The sequence below is a fragment of the Astatotilapia calliptera genome, chromosome 16 (assembly GCF_964374335.1).
Source record: "Astatotilapia calliptera chromosome 16, fAstCal68.1, whole genome shotgun sequence".
NCBI lineage: Eukaryota > Metazoa > Chordata > Actinopteri > Cichliformes > Cichlidae > Astatotilapia > Astatotilapia calliptera.
The window spans coordinates 18,111,801-18,136,278 of NC_137437.1; the positions used below are offsets into that span (position 1 = coordinate 18,111,801).

The window sequence follows — 24,478 nt, forward strand, 5'->3', positions numbered from 1 at the left end:
AAAAAGGTTGGGGACCGCTGCTTTAGGGTCTGTCTCTACCAGCTTTGCACATCTAGAGACTGAAATTCTTGCCCATTCTTCTTTGCAAAACAGCTCCACAACTGCCCTGTGATGGCCTCAGAGGTTGTCTAAGAGAATATTGGGAGCAACAACACCATGAAGTCCAAAGAACACACCAGACAGGTCAGGGCTACAAAAAGATTTCCCAAGCCTTGAACATCCTACGGAGCACTGTTCAAGCGATCATTCAGAAATGGAAGGAGTATGGCACAACTGTAAACCTACCAAGACAAGGCCGTCCACCTAAACTCACAGGCCGAACAAGGAGAGCGCTGATCAGAAATGCAGTCAAGAGGCCCATGGTGACTCTGAACGAGCTGCAGAGATCTACAGCTCAGGTGGGGAATCTGTCCATAGGACAACTATTAGTCGTGCACTGCAAAAAGTTGGCCTTTATGGAAGAGTGGCAAGAAGAAAGCCATTGTTAACATAAGAAGTCCCATTTGAAGTTTTCCACAAGCCATGTGGGGGACACAGCAAACATGTGGAAGAAGGTGCTCTGGTCAGATGAGACCAACATGGAACTTTTTGGCCAAAATGCAAAACGCTATGTGTGGCAGAAAACTAACACTGCACATCACTCTGAACACACCATCCCCACTGTCAAATATGATGGTGGCAGCATCAGGCTCTGGGGGTGCTTCTCTCCAGCAGGGACAGGGAAGCTGGTCAGAGTTGATGGGAAGATGGATGGAGCCAAATACAGGGCAATCTTGGAAGAAAACCTCTTGGAGTCTGCAAAAGACTTGAGACTGGGGCGGAGGTTCACCTTCCAGCAGGACAACGACCCTAAACATAAAGCCAGGGCAACAGTGGAATGGTTTAAAACAAAACATATCCATGTGTTAGAACGGCCCAGTCAAAGTCCAGATCTAAATCCAATCTGTGGCAAGATCTGAAAACTGCTGTTCACAAACGCTGTCCATCTAATCTGACTGAGCTGGAGCTGTTTTGCAAAGAAGAATGGGCAAGGATTTCAGTCTCTAGATGTGCAAAGCTGGTAGAGACATACCCTAAAAGACTGGCAGCTGTAATTGCAGCAAAAGGTGGTTCTACAAAGCATTGACTCAGGGGGCTGAATAATTATGCACACCCCACTTTTCAGTTATTTATTTGTGAAAAATGTTTGGAATCAGTGTGATTTTCGTTCCACTTCTCTCGTGTACACCACTTTGTGTTGGTCTTTCACATGGAATTCCAATAAAATTGATTCATGTTTGTGGCTGTAATGTGACAAAATGTGGAAAAGTTCAAGGGGGCCGAATACTTTTGCAAGCCACTGTATACAGCAGGTAAAATAAGTACAGAACAATCCATCCAACCCACAGATGCAATGAAATCAAACCATAGATGTCCATAAAATAAAGTTATGTGTAGCAATGAGTAAGGAATTATGGTATTGCAAACATATTATGTTAATTGTGCCAAAAATACACTTTACATGAAAGCAAATTACATGAAATTTGCTTATTTACATATAATAAGTGCTACTATTGTATGTAAATATGTATGGTTAACAAGTTTGTTAGACCAACTGTCATAAAAGAAGAAATATTTTGGAAATCTCAAAAAAGCAATTTATTAGGCAGATACCTGATCATAACTAATAATAAAGTTTTTATAGCCAAACGTCTCCTAGAAGAATATACACAGCTTGCTGCATAATTAATATAATATGAAATCAAAGTAACTGTAAGCCTTAGACGCCACATAAAGGAGCCACAAATGTCCCTTCTAGTAGCAGCCATAACTAAGTAACCGTAAATGTAGTTAAATCTTTAAAAACTTCTCCACAACATGGAAGTAGAACAACAATCAAATTCCCTGAAAACATCAGTACAAATATTTATTTCTTCATTTTTATTTTATTTTATTTTTTGTACAAATGTGACTTTGACACCGCTGCATTAATGTTCAATGTTATGCTGTATAAAAGGAGACGGGGGCAACTCACGACCTGTCAGCTGCATCACATTTGGACATTTGGGAAAGCGATCTCTGTGTTTTCTTCTTTTCTGTTTTACTCAGTTTCTTTCTCACACACATATGCTGAAACACACAAACTTGAAAAACCGCACATGTATGCTGAGCACATCCTAAATATGTCAAACCAGGCACGTGTGTAGTCGTACAAGAGAAGGTATTTACAACCACCAACACCCCTAAAGAGTCCAAAACAAAACTACACCCTCTGTAAGCACAGTAACACTCTTGTAAATATAAACTTACAACACATCAAGCCTTATAAGTAGAAAAAGTTTAAAAAATACACATCAAATATCCTCACTCATTAACAGCTGATGCCTAGAACAGTGTTCCAGTAGTTGTAGGCAGGTGGCAGTAGTGAGACACCCTGATGTCCAATACTGGCAGCACAACTACTGATACTGAGTTGAGTTGTTCACAGTAAGTTATTACTATTGTTTTTTTTGTTTGTTTTTTTAATTCTCGAATGCTTGCAGCATGAAATAATGCAATATGAATTTTGGAGTGAGCGATTCATTTTGTACATAAAGTACTTAATGTTTTGAAATTCTTCAGAAATCTGATTTTAGGTAATCCTTTAGGTTGTGTGTTGCATTAAGCTTGTGGCTGATTATAGGACACTGGCCAACAAGATTTACATTACATGGAGCCATAATAAAAAACACAAATCGAGATGAAAATCAGGGCCATATGTTCTGAAATAATACAGCAGTGGGTAAAATTTTACTTTACCAACTGGACCATCCCAGCCTTGCCGTATTGGTCTATTTGATTCACCTTTGCTTTTATTGTTTATTTTATTTTCATTTGCTGAACACGGGACAGACTTGACTGGGGAAAAGAAAAGGGAGAAAGAAAGAGGGAAAGATGAAACATGAAATATCCTAACAGTATTCAGGTGTAGCCATCCGCACAACTCTGGATTGGATAAGTGGTAAAACATTTTTTTAATGGATATTAGTTTCTTTATTTAGGTATTGGAGCTGGGACAGGCTCCATCGCTCCCACAGTAGGACAGTCAGGTTTCTATATTTATCTGCTTTAATTCTTTTTATAATTTCTGCTTCACTGTGCAAATACATGGCCCATCCGATTGGCCAGGACACAACAAACCTAGCTGTCTCTCATCAGCTAAGTACAGAAATTCTAATTTATGACACCTTTTTATAAATGAAGGCCTATTTTAATGTTTTTTTAATATTAATTACTATGTTTAACAAATCAATTTATTTATGATTTTTCAGTCTTCTTCCTCTGCTTTTTTTAGTACATGAGACTTCTTTGAATGATCTGACAACTACAAACACGTCTATCTACAGTCCAATTATCGTAACAAGTACAGCGCAGACAGACAGGGTAAAAAAAAATGTTTGAAATGATAAAAAAAATCATTCAAGTGATACATGATTTTGGTATAAAAAGTCTGTAGGGATAAAGTATTATTCACGTATAAATACTGTACATACATTTCCAATACAAGACAATTAAATAATAACTGCTTAGACTGAAAAAAGAGAGGTTCAGTTTATATTAAATGTCTTGGAGAGAGACAGACCCCAGTGTACACTACGATAAAAACCACACTAACGCACACATTTGCATTCTTAAAATCTCAAACGCTCCTATGCAGGCACGCACCGGCACATGCACGTAAAGGAAGCTAAACGTTTGTGAGGGTCATCTGTAGTGCATAGAGACATAACTGAACTGTGTTCTGCAAATGTCACGACAGAGGACATTTCAGTGCATTTCTCCTCATTTTGTGTCTTTTATCATCTTTCAAGACTCCTGGGACAAAGACAAAGACATAAATACTCTATATGTGAGAAAACTACATAAACATAGGTACAAAAAACAGTACAAAAAGATATTTCTTGAAAAAATTCAGTTGGATAACTGCAACAGTTCTGCAAGTCCAGAGCAGCAGCGCTCGTCCACTCTGCCACTGTTAAACTGAAGTTTCTGATTGGAGCAACAGTAAAAACTTGTGCGACTTGGGATCGACGTACTCTTCGGTCAGTCGGATATAAGGGATGCTCTTGATGGTGATGGCTAAGCTAAAGTCGAGACACTTCAGAAGGAACTCTGTCCCCTGTTTAATGCCGCTGGTCACAGACGCTTCGCTCACTAAGGTCCACTGATCAGCCATCCAGCGCTCGGGGCCGTACTGCAGGGTTGGACCAGGCATGAGATAAGCCTCAAGGAAGGCCTACGCACACAGAGAAGCAGCTGATTATATCAAAGTACCCACAATGAAAAACAAAACAAAATTGATGTGTAAAGACAAAACTTGGGATAACATCTATATGGCAAGATTAACTCAATTTATTAATCTCCTGACCGATGAAACCATTTCTAATGTCAGTGAACCAATAAAAGTTGACCTCATGGCCCTTCTTGAATGACAGCTTGCCCCTCTTTTAGTTTCATCATATGATAATAAATGAATTAATCAATAAAACTGAAATTAAATGGACGCACAAGGGGGATTTAGCAAAGAATGCATACAAAACTAATAAAACCTCTTTTCACTGATGTGACACGATTAAGTAATGCTTCCATTTACTTTCTGTCTGATAGCTGCTGTTATTTACTCAGTTTGAGTCACAGCTTGTTAGACATAAAAATAAATGTCATTACAGCCTTTCTTCCACCTCATATCACCCATACCCATATCACCCCATCCTTTGCATTCTCCTCTGCATTTCCTCCTTCAATACATCCATAAATCTTCTCTGTGAACTTCCTGTTTTCCTCATGATAGCTCAATCTTCAACATCATCTCTGTCCAGTATCCACTATCCCTCCTCTGCACAAGTTTTTGTCTTCAAACCTCTTGATCTCTTGCCTCTAGCTCCAACTCCTGTTTGTTAGTGCCACCATCTCCACCTCATTCATCACAGCAGATCTCATTAACATCTTGTAAACCTTCCCTTTCACTCTTTCTGCTATCCTTTTGTCATAAGTTACACCTCTTGGTAAACACCGCCTTAGTGCAAAGCTATTGACAACAAATCTGACCTTAGGACTCATGTTATTGACCAGGCAGAAAGCAAGATGCTTCTGGATGCTCTCCATGCTGTGGCAGTGTTGCCTCCTGGTGGTGCGGAGGTACTTCTGCAGGGCCCGAGCCATAGAAGGAAATATAGCCAGAGCTGCCTCTCGCACATCCATGATGTCAGACGGTGTTGCACGCTCATCTTCTTTCTTCATGCGGCGGACATGTGTGAAGGCCTCCTCAACAGCAACTACCAGCCTGACAGAGAAATACCACATTGTATTTGGCTATATACAGTTGTTTTTACTGATCATTGAGCAGCACCCTAATGTTAAGACAGATTAAACGAAACTGCAGACGTATATATCTGTTAAAGTAAAGGTATTTAAACGTACTGTGGAGGACTTTCCATGCAGTTTTTTAGTCATCAAGTTTACATAATAACGTGCATAGCTAAGTGCTTTCTCACAAGCCTAGTCCTCTTGACAGTTTTTTTTTAACTACACATGTGCATGCACCAGCCATCCCAGTATGTGCAGCTTCCCAAGTTTGATTTCTACTTCTGTGCAGAATCTATGTGGAACCTACGACAAACCATGTGCAAGTGGCTAACACTAGATTTATAACAGTCCTGTTGTGCCTCTGTCGCTTCCAAAACAGGAGTTGGCGGTAGGGTTTTTCTCTTCAAGTTGATTTATTTTCTTCCCAAGAAGAAGTAGCCAGAAACACATAGAGGTAAACGGGCCATTAAAGTTTGTAATGGGCTGGCATTAACATGTGCTGTGGTTGCATTTCTAGGGATGTGGATATGTGGCTACAGCGTAAGTTACAGAATAACTGTGGTACAGATTTAATGCAGAATTATTAAGCCACTGTAACAGTGTGACACTTTGCTCCCATGACTCACCTGGCTCTACGTTTACGGACTCTTCTTTCATAGTCGGCTTCCTCGTAGTACAGCTCATTGTGGGCGCTGTCTTTACGTTTGCCGGCAGCTGTAACCATAGCCCGTGACTGATTTCCATTACTTGGCTGAGCCCCTGCTGCATTCCCTGGGGCTGTATCAGAAAGAAAGGACAGTAGTAAATTGGTTAAATCAGCCTGACCTGGGAGGGCAGTCTTTAACGGGCCAGTCCCCCACCAGTGATTAATGGACAGTATCTCAATCTGAATGATTGAGGGAAAACTCATATTGAAGGACAAATTCAGATCTTATTATTAGTGGTGTAAAACAGCTGTAAATCAACCTTCCCAGCCAGTATTATTCCCATTTTATCCTCCACTTAACTGTGAGAAAGGTTTGATAGTTATCTGGGTAGTGTCGCCAGTCTGAATCACAAAACATTCTTAATTTTAGCACTGAGAAAAGAGGCAATTTCCACTGGAAGCATCCACATTTCTACACACACTCTGTGATGCAGAAACCTTTTTATTGGGGGTCTGGATTAAATATTCATTATTTTACACATCAAAGACCATGTGTGAATTTACTGGTTTGTGTGGCAAACCCATAAAACTAATGGGGCTTATATAGCAGTATATTAGAGATCCTGTGGTGTCACTGAGGCGGAGTAAGATCTGGTCCATATTCATGAAGATCACTAAATCTGGGGGTGGTTATAGATGGTAAATGCTGCAGGTCAGACAAGGATATAAATTATTAATCTGATCTGCATGGGCGTATGTTTACGCTTGTGCATGCAGGTGAGAAAGAGAAACTGAATTTAGTGATGAAATATGGATGAAAAATCCTCCCAGTGCGAGTACTGTGGAGCAAATGCAGTCAGATCATTTGCAGAAGAAGAACTGTAGACACTTTCCAATGAAAATAAGAGTAAACATCCTTATACATCCTGCCCTACATATTTGTACTGTTTGTACAATGAGAAGAGTGACTGACTGGTATAGCGTGAGGGAGATGTGTGGGAGTTGACGACGGAAAAGAAAGGGGAAAGAACGAGCTGGAGACAGTGTGAGCAGGAGGAAGGAGAGATGTGGGAGTATTTGAGAAATGAGCGTTACACTGATGAATTATTTAAGGCTTGGAATTCCACGGCCGCCTAGAGACCCTTCCATTGCACTTTGATAGGAGAGGGGGTGGGGTGGATGAAAAGCACTGTGAGGACACGGTATCCAACATTGCTTCCCTGCTTTATACATCAACAAATCCAGCGCTGCGCAGCCAGTGGGAGATTAATAGGTGTTGAGTGGAAGACCCTTTTAACTCCAGGAAAGAGTGTGATATGTGGCATTACAGGATGTGTGCAAGAAAGTAATATATCAAGAAAATTGTAGCATTTAGAAGAGTGCTTTTTTCCCCTGCAAATTCAATATATGCATTATGTCAGAGAGGGACGCTTCAGAGTGACGCTTCACGACTGAAGCGTGAAATTAGTGTCTCCCTGTGATGGTGAGGGCTTTTATCTGTATTTACTGTCAAAACGGTATGTTCTCAGTTTGTTTTTCAAAGCTGCTCATTGAAACCAGAGTATCACAGAAAGCAGAACGAGGAGAAGACAGTTAAAACAAGGGAAAGTAACGGTATAAACTAAGGGACATCAGCAGAAATATTACATGCGGTGCACAAATAAATTAAAGGAACACTTTTTATGTGAGTGTAGCATCAAGTCTAGTTGATTAGCAGGGCGGGTTGTTAATCAGTTTGAGCTGCTTTGGTGTTAATGAAATTAATAACAGGTGCACCTGTTGTTAATTTCTTCTCCTCTTTTTAAGAAGGAACAGGATGAACACTGCCAGAGCTGCAAAATGATCTCCAGCAGGGTATGGTGTGAAAATGTCCAAACAATGTGTCTGACCAATCAGAAACAGACTTCAGAAGGGTATCCTGAGGACCCGATGTTTCTACGTGAAAAACCCAATATATTTTTAAGCAATTTTAAAAAACAGCCAGATGTCGCAAATATGACACAAATGAAAATTCATATATGGAAATTAAAATGTAATTATTATTTGATGGTTCAATAAGCTCTCCAACATAAAAAACGTATCTTACAGGCTAGGCAATGGGCCATGACTGCTACCAGTGAAATCCTCGGACCCACTGTCAAACCCTGTGCTGGTGCAGTGGTTGCTGGATTCCTCCTGGAGCACTACAATGTCAAGCCCCATGTGCCAAGAGTATGAGGGCGTTTCCGGGACAATGAAGAAATTTATACCGTTGACTGGCCCCCATGCTACCCTGACCTAAAGGACACAATAGAGCACCTCTGTGACATCATATTTCAGTCCATCAAACATCACCAGGTTGCACCTCACTGTCCAAGAGCTCAGTGATGCTATGGTCCAGATCTGGGAGGAAATGCCCAGGACATCATCTCTTTCCTCTCATTAGGAACATGCCCCAGTGTTATCAGGCATGCAGGGGACAAACAAACTACTGAGTTCCATTCTGCAATGTCATTTTGGCAAAAGGACTAGCCTGCAGCATGCTTTTCTTTGAAACTTTTATTCTGGGGTGACATAGAATTCAGCCTTCTGTAGGTTGATCATTTTCATTTTCATCAAACGATGTGTTATCTTTTATTTCCTAACACATTACCCAGTCCATGTCAGTATAGTTCCCCCCCCCCCCCCATTGAGATCTGATGTATTTCCAGAGTGTTTCATTAATTTATTTGAGAAGTGTAGTACAGGAAAAAAAAAAATAATTGGGACATATGAGGCAACTAACCGTCTACATTGTAGACCTTTAACCCAGCCAGGTGTTTGGCAGCTCGGTGTTTAGAAGCAGAGAGAAGGGCCGGGTTATGGAGTGGAAAATCTCTGTAGTAATACTCCAAAATGGACAGAGCGGCCCTTTGAATGCTGTGTGAGGCAAGAGAGAAAAGAGAAAACTTAAAAACAGTACAAGACAGTATAAAATCCCCCTGAATCTGGTGAACGAACAGCCCACTAAACAGTGATTGAATTACAAGATAATGCCGTCATTTAGAAATTCAATTAAACAATTTGAGAACAAACATTAGCACAGATGTGATCTATTTTATTTAATAAAATCCTCTTAATGGCCAAACTTTTGCATCTACATTACCAACGATGCACCTCAATCGCCGACAGTTCAGTGGGAGAATCTGTTGTTTTATGCCTCAGTGCAAGCATCTGACAAAAGATGAGCAGGCTACTGAGGTCTGGTGAGCTCACTACTTTATAATCCCTCATCCCTGGCTTCTTATTTTAAAGATTTTATTTTGACTTTATTTGACAGAGAAAGATTTTAATTCTTTCCCCCCATAAAGACATTTAGCGACCTCTCTTGTAAAGTTAAAGACACCTCAATATATGTAAAAAAAGACGTGGTTCGACGACTGTCAGAACAGGTTTCAGTAGCTCTCAGTTCACTCAGTTCAGCAAAGAGAAAAAAAGGCTTACTGCTAGTAGGCATCCAAGTGGGGGGTAAAGAGTTAAGAGGGACTCAGCCCTTATACAAGCTGCAGCACTGTACCACGTGAGCTGCTGAGAACTGAGTCATCGACAATTCAATTTTCATATTTGTCCTCTTCAACCAATGAAGACTCAACTGACCTGACATGAAGCCATTTACAGTGTCACCATGTAAGCCACCACAACCAAGTAAGCCATATAAACTACTGGAAACAGTTAATGCAGTATGAATCCTTTTCTTTCTCCTCCGCAGGTCCTAACCTCTTGTTTACCATTCCACAAATTAGGAATTGGAAGAACGCCCATTATTAACCCATTAAACTGTTAGCCTCATTACACAAGCATAAATAGTAATGTCTCCTAGTCTTGTCATAGTAATAAACTTGTCCAAAGAAGAAACAAAGACAGTCATATGACGAGTCGCTTTTTCTCATCTCTCCTTTCCGAACTCCTAGAATAGCACACTAGCCGAGGTCACCGTAGAGTAACTCAATTACTGCCTGTGCCTGTCTTCCCTGTGGCCATAAGCTTCCAATTACACAAATACATCAACAAGGAGAGTGTGGCTGAGCACCGTTGTGTACTTACTGTGCACAGTACAGAAAGGTTATATCCGCATGCGAAAGTGTGAAACTTATCTATGTCGGTCAGCCTTGTGTTTGCTTTAGGAAAGACACACAAAGCTAATATGGTGCAACTGCAGCGTGCTCACCTGAGCTGTCCTATGTTGTAGTGACGAGTCTCTCCATCTGTGGAGCGGATGACACACACGCTGTAGCAGGGCTGGAGTTGGCGGAGTTCCAGAAGTACGACTGCCAGGTAGTGAACAAACAGCTGGGAGTCCACGAGGGACACAGCAAACTGGACGATGCCGTGGTAATCCTCATCCTGCTTGGACCACACCATGGGCTTAATGAAACTTTCATTCTCATTAGATAAAAGCTTAAAAAACAAAACAAATTACAGCTTTATTTAAGACTAAATGAATTAGATTGAACTAATACTCGGCTACATGCAAACAACATACCATAAAAAACAAAAACAATATGTCCCAAAAACCGAATCAATCAACCTTTATCTAAGAGCCATTTAACACCATTAAAGCAATAAAGGAAATAAACTCGGAAAAAAATTGTGTATTTTCATGTTAACTATTTGTTAAATGATCTAAAAAGATTGACTGATGAAAAAAAAGTTCACTGCTTAATGTGCAAAATTAAGAAAATACATAAATAAATACATAAATAAATGAAATACATCTCAAACCCACCTGAGCATCAAGGATCCGGACCCCATAGAAGAGCCAATAAGACATAGTGAGCAGGAGTGTGAGTGTGATGAGGAAGGCACGATACACACACACTCTTGGCAGGCAGGCCCGGTTGGGTCGCAGAAACAAGGCCCAAACAGCTACCAGGAGGATGAGGAGCTTGAAGGAAATGGAGAGGAAGAGCCCCTCGCAGGCTGCACCACAGACCTGCAGTCTGTCGGGCCACATTACTGCTGGTAGAAGCAGGAACACCAAGGGCGTGGCGAGCACCAGCAGCCCCACGCATGAGCCCACAGCCAAGGGAAGGTAACGACGAAAGCCTTGGGTCCGGTCTTGTATTCCTTTCCCCAGGCCTACCACCTCCTCCTGGGAAACACTGAGCTCTGACGTTCCTGTGACAGCGGTGGTGGTTTCTCCCCAGTTATCATCCTGAAAGGATGTAAAGGAATACATGAAGGAAATCTGGGTTTCATGCCACAGATGTACATTTGGGTCTGCTGTATTGTGTATGCTGTCAATTAAAGTATTTACCTATTTCAGGTCATTTATTAAAAGACTGCGAAAGTCTTGGGAAGTTTGCCTCTATACACCAAAACTGGAATTTTAATTAAAGATATGATAAATTTCAGGCCTTCTTTTTTAATTTAAGGGGTTTAACAAAAAGAGTTACAGCCATTTTCACTCATAGTCCACCACTGTCAGAGGTTCAAAAGTAAAAATGATGTATATATGCATAACAATGGCTAAAACTACTAAACAATACTTTTGTTAAACCCCTAAATTTACAACTAAAAGTCTGCACTTTGAACACATCTTGATGATTTGACTTAAAATCCAGTGTGGTGGTACAGAAGCAAAACTCCCCAAAAATATGTCCAAGCTGTATGAATTGATTTGTTTGTGGTGCTAGGTAGATACACTGGGTTCATCAGCTTCATAAACAACATCCCAGCAAACACTAGTAAAACAGCAACATTGTGAAACTGTCAGACTGTCAGTCCCTCTTTTACTGACCTAAGAAATATTTATAATATTGTAAGCGCACGCGTCTTTGTTTGTTATTACACCAACTTTTGATTGACAGTTAGCTGAGACATCAGGTACACAGACTAGTACAACTAATGTTCTTGTTTGTTTTGTCAGTGATAAAAGGATGCATCACTCTCATGTCCACAACTAATGTACACAAAGGACATCAAGCAGACACTGCCACCACATTCACTCTTTTTTTTCAACCATAATAATGGGGTGTCTTCAATATTTGTTCAAACAACAAAATATTGCATATCATCCAACATCAAAATGTTTGATGGATCCTTCCATTGATAGAGCAGAAATGAGCTGAAAGACACTAAAAATGCTGTGGAGGGCCAAAGGGGGAAAACAGATTTGGGTATATGTGGGTTTACTATTTCATAAGATTCACACAATCATTTGGTTCACTGTTTATCCACTGAGTAGATCTTTAAAATGGATTTTGTTTAATGCTTTGGACACCAAACAAATGTATGAGACTAATATGTCAAAACCTGGGCCCATAAAATAACATAAGTTGACAAAGCAGAGTCAAATGATGAATGTGAATCAGACAGACAGTGCTTCCATTTTCTCACTGACTCCTTTCTTGGCCCACAAAGGCCCCACAGAGCCTATGCACCATGAATGCAGCACATCCTTAATATTTTTTCTTTTTGAGCAAGTCAATATAATGGCAAGCCTTTTAAATTCTGTTTGAAGTAATAAAGGATGACAGGATGTGCATGCAAGCAAAAGCACACACACACAGCATAAGCCAAAGCTTTCCATGCCCATCATCACAAATTAGTCTGTTTTTTTCTTCTTCTTAACTACCGTGGTCATTTTGAGCATAAATATTTCCGACAAAGAGACACAAAGAGAATAAATTAGTGACAAGTCTACTCTAAAGAGACATTTATTTTTGTTTGCCTGCCATTAATTCATGTAATTAGCCATTCATTGTGCTCCAGAGTGTCACTGCATTGTACCTCCCGACAACCAATCAAAGGAGCAGCAGCTGCAGCGAGAGGGATGACGGCTGGAAAATTGACAGGCTGAACAGATAAGCCACCCTGGCTTCACACACGTGTGCGCACACATCCACCTAAGCACCATAAAACAGTGCTTAGATCCACACTGAAGCCACATGAGCCTCATGGAGCTGCTGTTAGCAGCACAGCTCGTTGTCATATACTCTTCACCTGTCTAGAGCTTGTGATTCCAACTATATGCAAGATCCTTTCCAGTCTATTAAAGTTAAAAGAAGCCTAAGTGAACCCCGCTGGAAATCTGACTTACTTTGCATATTTTACAAATTGTAATATAAATATGAATTTTGCTTCTCCAGCACAGCTCACAGCCAATTAGCTTAGCCTTGCTGGAGGAGGAGGAGGAGGTGGAGGAGGATGCCAACGGGAGCCAGAAGATGAATGAGCATGATCAGAGAAGAGGGGGGCAATGCCGCAGAGGGATGGCAGCAGGTTATGAGCAGAGAGAGGAGAGGTTGGGCTGGCGTCCTGAGTGTGTGTTTGCCAGACTAATGTGAGAAACAAGAGGTCAGCTGTGCACCGTAGGTGTAACATCAGCTTCATTTAGTGCCAGATCTCATTTGTATTCAGCCCACACGTCTTCTTTTTTCCCCCTTAGTTTCTTTCTCAAGCCAACCCCCCACTCACCAACCTGCATCTGTGAACAATCAATGTCATTCCGCGTTCCACTGTGACAAATGAACAATTAGGAACACAGAAACAACATCTTCCTGTTTGAACACAGATGCTGAGTAGTCACTTAGCTAGTGTCCAATTTTCTCTCATTGTTGTTCTCTAATCTCACTAATCTGGTGTTTTTCTTATAAACCCAAGAATGTTAGTCTTTCAGTCATAATTCTGAAAGTTTCAAAATAAACCTCTTCTGGCACACTTGAGAAATGCTCGGTTGTACAAAAGATGACAATTTTAATGGAATCAAGGGTGGCTAATCACGGGCTTATGGGATTAAGACTTAGCTCAGAATTTGTCATTTTTCATACTTGTGCTGTATGCATGTTTTGTGTTCTGGTGAACAGCCTCTACCTTTAATATTTACAATCAAAAGCAATATATAGAGTAACTTGTGTTAACATTTTGAAAGGAAAAGAACAAATAAGGAAAAGTAAGCATAAAAGAGGTTTGTGCAGTACTTTTTCAACACTGGGTGCTTGACTGATCTTCTCATGCAGCTCTCTGCAAAAACAAGAAAAGAAAAGCTTATTTCCCAAAATGCCAAACAATTTCTTTGAACCCTTTGTGATCACAGAGAACAGGAGGAAACAGATCACAAACAGAGACCAGACTGTCTGGGCACCTCCTCTTCACCAGATGTTGGCTAAGAGGCACAGCTTTGTTTTTATTTGTAGAGATTTACTGTTTTATTTTCCACTTATTTAGACATTGAAGTGCAGTTGTGGGTAAGAGATTAAAATGTGTTGGCCAAGTGTGTCTTAGTGCACTAACCACTTAAGCATATACATTTTATATTCTATATGCGAAATGCATGACTGAAGCATTTCATTCATCCCAAGGATCCTACTGCAAATGCTTTAAGGCTAATGTGTCATTTAGAGGGAGAAAACTGAGCATTATTGAGTGAGCTAATATACTGCTAATACCTATCATTAAGTCTCAGTGGATTCATGCAGAAGATTAATGCTAACTAATCAGATCAGAAAGAGAAAGAAACCAGGAGAGACTGACACAAGGAAGGTTATAAAAGCAAGAGTGGAAGGGCATGACTGCCGCCTGCTCCCTTGGCAGTGTTTTAGTCTTTTTTATCTGGCAGAGGGTGAATATGGATTATGCCACACAACACAGAAAACAGTCTGCCAGCTACAAAGCCTAATCGCTGAGCAGCACTAGCTTGGGTGAAGGTTAAAATAGGCTTTGTGAGACACACACAAAAAAGCTTCAAACGCCTGCCAGGTTTCCTTAAATTTACTGCATTCCTTTTAGGAGAAGGAGCTTTTGTGTTTTTACCTCACATTACATGCATTGCTGGTGTAGTAGCTGTGAGTAGGTGAGTATTTTAGAAAAAGGGCAAACAAACAAGTTTATAAAGCAAGACTACCATACGCTATGGTGTTGCTACAGCTAACACTGTGAGGAAATTGAAACTGCTCCCTCTTGGCACAGAGTCACAGTGTCTAACAAAGCAGCATGGCCAGTCTCAGTAACAGATTCTCAGTGACTCACTCTTACACACACACACACACACACACACACACACACACACGCACACACACACACACACACACACACACACACACAAACTGTGCTCCAAGACCGTATCCTTATGTCACAGGCATGCGTGTAAACATGGAGGATTATTCATATCAGCTTTCCTCCAAGTGGCGTTTGGCCGGATGCTAATGCTAATCCCAGTCTGTGAGAATGTTTCCTCTGCACTGGAGACTAGTTAGTGTTAATATGCGGCTCCACCATCTGACAAAGCTGCTCTAAAAAGCATGGGTTGGAGTGCACCGTGGTTGACGGTGTTTGCGGTAATGCTGGTGCTGCCACTGGTGTATGGTGTGCGGACACAACCGTCTGCAGGGGTACTGCAGTACAATGGCAGATTACCTTACACTGCTAACAATGGATGCAGGCTAGGAGCTGACAATCACATGCCAGTGTGGAATGTGCCTTTCCAGCCAAAAGGGGATGCTGAGCAGAGATAGCAAAATAGGTCAGACTTCTCCAACATGGTCAGAAAGTCAGGTTGAACGCACGTTTATTTTCCAGTCACATTAAATGTTGCTAATATTAGGAAAGTATATTTTGTCAAGGTAGCTTTCACTACTGATACAATGCTTTTCTGCAGCTATTTTAAGCATGCAAGTTGCACAATAAGCCAATGAAAAATGCACTCATTTTGGGTTACTATGTATTTCAAGTGGGTCAAAGACACTGTAAAGGCAGCCCCAGGCTAGCAATATCTTTAACTCGTCTTCAGGGAAGAAGGTGCTTTCTTTATCTCTCTCATTTTCTTCATTTCTGCTTCTACTTTAAGCTCTATTTATCTTTCAGTACAGTTTGTGCGATTCTCTGCATTTAAAGGAACCCTAATATTTTGGAAAATAATTTTATTCAGGTGGCAGTTAGCTTAGCATAAAGACATATTTATATATATTTACATTTTTCTCCTATGTGAAGCTTCTAGAAAAGCTTAAATGTAAAACAAGGAGTTGCAATCTCACAGTGATGATAAGACCACAGGAGGTCACACTCCAGGCTATCACTTGGCTAATAAAAGCACTCTTGTTTTCTGCTAAGCCAAGCCAACCAATTGCTATCTACATGCAGACAGGAGGCAGGTATCAGTCTCCTCATTTATGTCTTGTTCATATTGTGCTTGTTTGGTGAAAGCTGTTGATATATTTCAGAAACCAGTTGGATATAATGCTGTTTATGCTGTTTAGGGATATTCCTAATTATCCCAATCAGTACCACATAACATTGCTGTTTACAGATATGTAGAAGCTGTAACTGAGATCTCTCACTCACTTTAACATAAAACACACAAATCTATAATCCATGCACATCTATATGGAAGCTTTTTTCTGCCACTTAAAAAAATGCCAGGATGGGGAAACCTAAAATTTTGTGATATTAATTGTAAATAACACAATGTAGGGATTAAACTAATATATTCTTTTAAAAGCAGCATTAGCCACATCTGGTTATAGCTTTGGGGCAATATTTCACATATCCATATTGCTAATATACAGTCTGAAACGCAGTTTCAGAAGATGTTTTAATAGTCATTTTTTTGAAATCCTGCTGCTCAGAGACAGGAGGACGCATAAGGTTTAGATGCCTGAGGCGTATTACGCTCACCAGGCACTGTCAGCATGGAAAAAAATCGCATTAACTCATCGTTTGAATACTCCTGTTGTAGCAGCAGAGGGACCGCAATGCATGATGGTCTCAGTGCATGGATCTAGTGTACATTGTGATGATTTTAAAGCACTCTGTGTGGTGGAGGACAGTTCAGAATTAGAACAGCACTACAAAATGGCTAGTAGATGTTCCCAAAATAGCCAATAATCTCTGCAAGAAAGAAATAACTCCTAAATATCCACACAGTATTATACTCTAATGAATCTTTAATCCTTGAAGCCTTAGTTAAATATCTGCCCTGCATTTTAAGCCTCATATCGCATCATTTTGTGTCTACACAAACCTATTTTGCTTGTAGCAGCAAAATCAGCTTTTTGATGCTATACTATGCCTTGATTTCAAAGCCATTAGGCATTACAGTCAGTATGTAGGCACACACACACACTCACACACACAGACACAGTAACGAAACACTGTCTGTACAAATCCAGCCAGGCCTATAAGAGAGATGCTAATCCTCTGACCTATCTGATCCCTTGTCGCCATTGTTAGCCTATCATGTGTCGGTCAGCCAGCTGTGCGAGGGCGAGTTTATAAGGTCGGGACGCAAAGTTCATGCATGGATTACTGGGTCTTGCTTTTTCTGAAGGAAACTGATACTAGCTGCAGTTTTAGTGTGCTTTCCTACAAAACAATGTGCATCTTTCACAGTTTCACTGTTGCTGTCAGTTTTCAGTTTAGAGTTACTCCAATACCTGCGCCTCATCTCCTTGTTCTGCTGCAGGTGTGGGCTCTCCAGGCAGCGGTTCTCCGTTATGAACTGGGGAGTCTTGGGAAGGGGTGTCGGGGGGATTGATGACCACAGATCTCTCCGAGCGGCTGCTGTCTTTACTGCTGCTGGCTTTGTGTCGCTCACGGCTTCGATCTCTGGAAAGTGAGAACAAGCACACATGGTGACGACTGGGAGAATACAACAGGAAAAATGTACCGATATATAAGACTGAAACTGGAGCCTAACATATCGTTATTCAATGATTATTCTTTACTAATTAAAATGGAAATGAATACTAATTAAAATTAAAATAATGATCACTATACATGTCTATATAATTTCTTTAACAGAAATGTAAATTAAACAACCATTTCAGGTCCCTATTTTCCATTCATTAAAATGATTCAGCTTGGGATAAGTACCATATCATCAATATACACACAAAATAAGAGCTGAGACAATAAGCTCATTAATTTATATCAATAAAAATAATGAGCCAAAATGTTTTATAGTTTATTCTTGATGATTATTTGTTTAAGGTGAGTCCAAGAAGACAAAAATTCTAGTTTCTAAAATGTGAAAATGTGCTTCTTACTTAATAATTGTTCTTAATATTTGTGAGGTTTGGACTCCTTATTGGACAATCTTTGGCTTCTGGACCTTGTGAGCAGCGTTTTTTATCAGCTCCTGACATTTTATAAAATAACTTGTTAATTCTTTATTAATCAAAAATCAAGAAAATAATTTGACGGTTTCTCATTAATGAAAGCTCGTAAACAGTGAAGTGCATTAATACTCCAGCAGACAATTATAGGCATCAGGGGGAGATAAACAAATGATTCTCTCGTTTGCAGAGCACACAGACTCAATCACTGAAATAGGTTAGAACCGCTCAGCTGTGACGACCCTAATCCACAAGCTCTGTCTGTCTCAATCTCTCGCTTGTTCTCTCTCTGCAGTTTCTCGCCTCATTATTTCACAACCAACATGTGGCCCACTCAAACGGAAGACAAACAAAGCTACAAAATGTTCACTGAAGGCATTCCAGTAGCCAGGGAGTGGGATACAGCATGTGAGCTGGAAGAAACAAATTCCTGTCATAGGAGTGCCGGTTAGACAGATACAGCAGAGAAGTAGACAGTCAGATGGAAAGGCTGACGACAGACAGGAAACATACCCATGCCGGTTTGATCTCCCGGAGCGACTGGAGTGATAGGAGTAGCCAGAGTGGGTCGACTCCGTGTCCATACCGACGCAGTTCAGAGACGGTGATTGGACAGGGGGATGAGGAGAGACTTGCCGTGTGGCAGAGAGGGTAACTTGGCAGCAGCGCTCAGGAGGACAAATGGGTTGCTATAGAGACAGGCTTCAAAAATCCACGACGAATGACAACTATCTTTGATTGCGGCTTCAGTGACCACATTGACCTGAGGGACAGATAAATAGCACAGTATGAAGGATGCACCAAGACATCAAACAAACAGAGCATTAGATATGTGCAAGAAAAGCTTCTGCATCTCTGATTCTCATCATTCGACACATTTACAAAGCAGACAGATTAATATATTAGCCATTGTGCTCTGCTGTGTTGTGGGTATATACTTCAGATTATCTATGATTAATGTATTAACCTGGGATATTTATTCCAATCTAACTTGATATTCAGCACACACACTACATGTGTTACAACATCCTCTTAACAGCAGCGGTCCCGGTTCAATTTTTACAGCATGCCACGCCCTACTATCTCCCCCAATATTTTCCTATCTCTCTAATGTGTCTCAAAGACAAGCAAACATGCAAAAAAACAAAAAACAAAACCCCAAACCAAAAACCTTTCCTCTGCAGTCGTTATAAGTTTGCCCTGAACTTGGAAAAAGTGCATTCTGTACCCTCTGCTTGGAATTATTTACAAGACGCACTTTATTTGGAAACTCTGACTTAAATCCAGCCATTCGAATGCCACATATAAAACATGTTTCATGAAGAAGCTTTTACACAGTCTTTCTGTCTTTTTACAAGTCTTATTTTATTTCTGTTTGGATGCGTGTTTTTATAGCTTGTGCCTAAATACTGCCTTTTTGGCTTGGTCTCGCTTGTAAACCACCCCCCAAAAAACATAATTATGCATCTCAGGAGAAACAAAAACATTAAGGTTGTATAAAAAAATATGGAATGGCACAGACATACATTAAGAGGTGCAGGTAACAAAACAGAAAATAATTAATGTCCCATGTTAATGTTAAAAATGCCCACTTGTATGAGCTCTTAACACTCATTAGGATTAGGTTTTCTTTCAGTTACATTCTTAAAAAAAAAAACCCTTCAGTAATAGAAGAGGCTAAAAACCCCCAAAACCCAAGTATTTTAAAATAAAACATTCCCTTTGTCAACGTACAGTTTAGACGTACAATATAGAGAAAACCTGCATATTCACATAAAAAGAGCACATTCAGGTAGATCATTTAGTTCTAATCTGTACTATAATTGATCTCATAATAACTGCATTTTATTTGATAGCCAGTGATTTGGAAAAGAGAACTCTCTCCATCCTGTCATTATTAACAGGAGCTGAATCTGCCAGACTCACTTCCTGTGAAACAAATGTGTGATGTATGCATGACGATCTCTCACCAAGCATTCATTTAGACCTCAATCTCAACCCTGTCTGTCTCCCAGCTGTTGTCCTGACAACCACCTGCCAGTCAACTTCCCCATCACCATCTCAATTTACCAGCTGAGACTATTCTTCCCATCACTTACAGGCCATTTGTTATCTCTACAGCAAATGATGCATACTAACACCAAAACAGCCCATTCAGCATATTAGGATGTGAATGCTCCAGAGATCGTATTCTGAAGGGTTAAGAGAAGACACTGCTGTGCAGCAGATTTCCATTAAGAGGGTTTAAATGGTTTTTATTTCCCTCAGCTGCCTATTCCATTAAAAATGTTATACAGTACATATAAAGTCTGTAAGATTAATATTGCAACCTAAAGAATTACTTTTGTCAGATAAATACAATCTATATTGTTGTTCTTTGGGCTGTAGACTGGCTCCATAGTGTAGTGGGTTACATGTTTGCCTAAATACATAAAAAAAATCCCTAGTTTGATTCTGGGAGAACCCTTTTGGGGCTGCGTGGGGAAGTGCATCCAGTGCAAAAACTCTGCCAAAGCAAACATGTGGAGCTACCTGCTGTGCTAACCCCCTGTGAATAAGGAAACAGTTGAAACTAGTGCAAGACTGTAGTGTCTTTTATTACTTTAGACATCAACCGTGGAAATGTCTGTCTTACATAAAACTACTCGTGGCAAAGTTTTAGGATTATTTTGAGCAGTTGGAAAGAGATAGTGCTTAACAAGTGCTACTCAGTTTCAATTCATTCAAGAACAAGTGGACATTTTATCCACAGCTCCCATAAATCTTGATGACACCACAGCCCAGAGGATTATTATGTAAATTTGATTTTGGGATGAAGTGTCAGTTTAAGTTGGGATGAACCAACCTGATGCAAAATGATGCCCCAGTGACAAAAAAGTGCAATTTCTCAGAGCGTGACTCCATCAGTGGAGGCTGATGAATGCTGAGGGAACATAATGTTGAACAAGGCAGAGCAGCACTTACAGAGAACGTCAATAAATAATGCACTTGAACACACTGTAACATGCTACTCACAGAATCAAAGTCAGTGGTGCAGTATCAAATTTTAAACACAAGCCTGACTTTTAACAGGATTGTCATATGTCTCATCTTCAACCCACATCCGGAGCGTCCGGTGTTACCTTGGCAACACTGGAGGCAGGAGGCTCCATCTAACAGCAGTAATCAATCTGCCCTGCTGGGCCTAAATTTGTGGATGCACTTAAGTGCGTATGTGAGAGTGATGTTGGGGTGAGGCACAGTGAGAGGGCATAAAGAGGAAACAATAGCCTTCCATCACACCCGTCACTCGTGTGGTTAACCGAATCCCGCCTGGTGATTTGAATAAAATCCATTAACCCCCTGAGTGCTGATCTCTGGGCGTGTGGCAGTGGTATGTGGGGCACAGGGATCCCACTGAGAAGCCACTCATCCACAGGACGAGCATGAAGAGGCACAGTGAACCAGGCCATGTGGAAAATCGCAGCCACGGGGTAAGAAAAACTATCAGTTACAAGCCAACGATAACTATGAATGAAACATGCGGGGATAACAACGCGCATTAGAGACGTGCGCTTGTCTGAGCTTCCTCCGAGACTGTCCCAAAAATGCAGTACTCCTCCGAGAGGGAGCCTGTGCGGAAAATTGACTCTGCAGTGAAACACAGTTGCATCACTGCAGACCGTTCTGGTTGGCTGCACCGAGAAGAGATTCACCAAGGCAGAAACTGACACTAATGTAAAGCAAACATTCGTTAGGGTGTTTGTTTAGTGGAACGAGGCTGATGCACAGTGGGAGCTACTGTAATTACAAATGGTCAGGCTCAGGGGTGCACGCACACCCGCTCTTATGCTCCTATTGAGTAATTTTTTACTCCTATTATAAAGACAAGGCATAAGCACACTTTAGTCTTGCAACAAATAAGCATGGGGCTCGTTGAGGAAAAGCTGCAACGTATGATAAGTAAAATGCACTGTAGCATTTTTCCCACTGCTGATTCAGCTTATAAGTATAACGTGAGATTTTGACTGTATAGTAATTTGCCCTCTAAACTGAGCTGAGAAGGAGGGGTGTGGCATTGAGATTCCATTAAGGTATCCAATGCAGTGCTGGCAAATGAAATGGCACAGATGAGTCTCATAGCTCAACCAGGGCACATGCTGAGGCCTGGTTACCATGGCATCTGTGCCCTCCTCACACCTATTAGCTTTCATGCCTTCCTTCCTTGTTGTGCACCCTGCCCCGGTAGCATTATGCCATAATCTTCCAGATACAGCAGCTGGTAATCTGATGAATTTCTTGTATCAGCTGTTTTGCAGCTTCAAGGCAAACAAACTACAAAACTCCCATCTACTGTTCAAATATACAGTGGATAGTAGATTTCTGGATGGATGTCAATACAGATGTTCAAAACCGCAGTTTAAGCACATTTAAATGCCAATGTAAATATGTTTTTTGGAAGGTAATCATATGTTTTAAGGTGTTTCAGATATTCATCACGAGATCTTTGCGAAATTAATGTGACACTACAGATAAATATTGGCCACCGGCATGGGTAAATGTCATCTAATTTACTTGTATGAAGACATATGGGTCGATATCAATGTTGGCTCACTTATGGATCAATACCTAACACACAGTAGGTATATTAGAGCCTCATCTTAGCTTAGTATAAGCTAAACCCATTTCATTATTGATTCACTGTTATATCAGATCACTGGTTTGCCAGAATTGAGAGCAAATGCCAAAAACATTTCATTTACTGCCAAATAAAAACAAGCCAAAAGCCACATTTTAGGACCTGAAACAACCAAGGTGTATATTATATTACTGTTTTAAAATGCATTCTTTTAAAATGGCAGCAGAAACAACAAGTCCACACATGCACAGGAATAACAGTCCACTAGGCTGTGTGAAACCTCTCTGAAATCAAACAAAGGGTGACAGAGTGTGAGCCTGTGTAATATATAGTGGTTAATATCTTAAATCCGTTCGTGGACTACAGATAACCCAGAGGAACTGCTGCTCATTAACATATTACATTACCACTGGGCTAAAATCACATAAAACTGAGTCAAATATGCAAGTCATGACACTCCCTTAGAAACACCCCCTTTTTTTTCTTCTTATTTTGTGCCCCTCACTGCCAGGATATCTGACGTGATCAGGAGTGTGTTCCTGTGTATTTTTCCACAAGTATTTGCAGAAGCAAACCTGTGACCTTTCAGTGACTGGATATAGCTACTCCCACCCTGCTGCCCATTGTAAAAGGAGAAAGTTAAGACCTGACACAGTTCTCTGGAATGCAAACTTTAGTCCCCTCTGATCCGCTCATGTGGAATTAAAGAGAAGTACAGTAGAAGAAGAGAGGGAGGAAGAGGAGGGTAGTGCGGGCTGAGAGGGCTGTTGAAGAGATACCTTTATGTAGTGCAGGGCCTTTATGTCTCCAAATGCACAACTGTAAACTATACTGTAATATATTGCGCACTACCCCATGCTCCTCCATTACCTCTCTTTAGCCTAAAGGTAGCTCCAGTTCTCGTTGCACTTCTGACACACTGCCCTGTCGGGCACATTTAAAGGAGAACAAAGGCCAAAGCCTTGCCAACATCACTTTTGATCATGCATGGGAAGAACTGATAGCTTCCATGGGTTGACTCATCTATTCAGGGAGGGTTCCCAGGCTGGCAGTGTCCTCAAGCTCTCTGCACAGGACCCATCAACACTGCTCAATAATAAATAACTGTAGGTGCTACACGGCTTCACTGCAGCATCATGACTCTGACCGACAGAGAGAGAAGACACGTGAAACTGCTCCAGTCACAGTTAACACCTCATCCAGCTGTGTGCTCTCCAGACAGCTGCTGCTGCTGATGGAGACATCTCCAACCCCGCTTTTAATATAAAGGCTACTAGGTCGCACAGAACAAGGGGAGCCACTTCTCTATTACACAGCTGCAGCTTCTGTTACAGCAGATCTCCTTTCAGTCTCGCCCTGAACCCCATTAACCACACAAGACTAAATCACTTCAAATAAACCATGCAATCTGGATGATCGGCTCAAATAATATGCTTACATAAAAAGCGATACTAATGTAATAGAAAAAGGAAAGTCATGAGCTCCAGATAAATTCGGGTTATGTGGCTGCATCTGTCTGGCGAAAAGGAAACCATTTTCCCACGACGGCAGCATTGAACTTCATCAGTGATTCCTGCGTGCTGGTGTATCTCAGGATTTTTTTTTTGGCAAGGGCAGCCAATACCCGGTGTGATGAACATCCGTGGATTCGTTTACCTACCTTTATCTCAGAAGCGTTTCATATTCCTTCACCTGCGTGTCGGTGTCAGCGAATCTGCCGCCGAGGAGCTGCAGCTGTTCCTGCTGCTGTGAGGCGCGTCTGCACGGAGAGGCAGCTCACAGGATCCTGGCCATTGTGGTTCGCAGGACCAGAAAGGG

The 24,478-nt window shown here is 41.0% G+C and overlaps 1 protein-coding gene across 1 annotated transcript; it reads right to left on the minus strand.

Moving 5' to 3' along the window:
- Nucleotides 1–3,545: 3,545 nt before the first annotated feature.
- On the minus strand, nt 3,546–24,478 carry LOC113008135 (vang-like protein 1). The gene is made up of 9 exons (XM_026145314.2): nt 24,321–24,478; nt 18,556–18,805; nt 17,362–17,533; nt 10,716–11,144; nt 10,158–10,333; nt 8,736–8,869; nt 5,952–6,102; nt 5,068–5,302; nt 3,546–4,255 (listed from the first exon to the last, which is right to left on the minus strand). Exons 2-9 carry the CDS (start codon nt 18,624–18,626, stop codon nt 3,995–3,997), a joined length of 1,629 nt encoding a protein of 542 aa, XP_026001099.1. The 5' UTR covers nt 18,627–18,805; nt 24,321–24,478; the 3' UTR covers nt 3,546–3,994.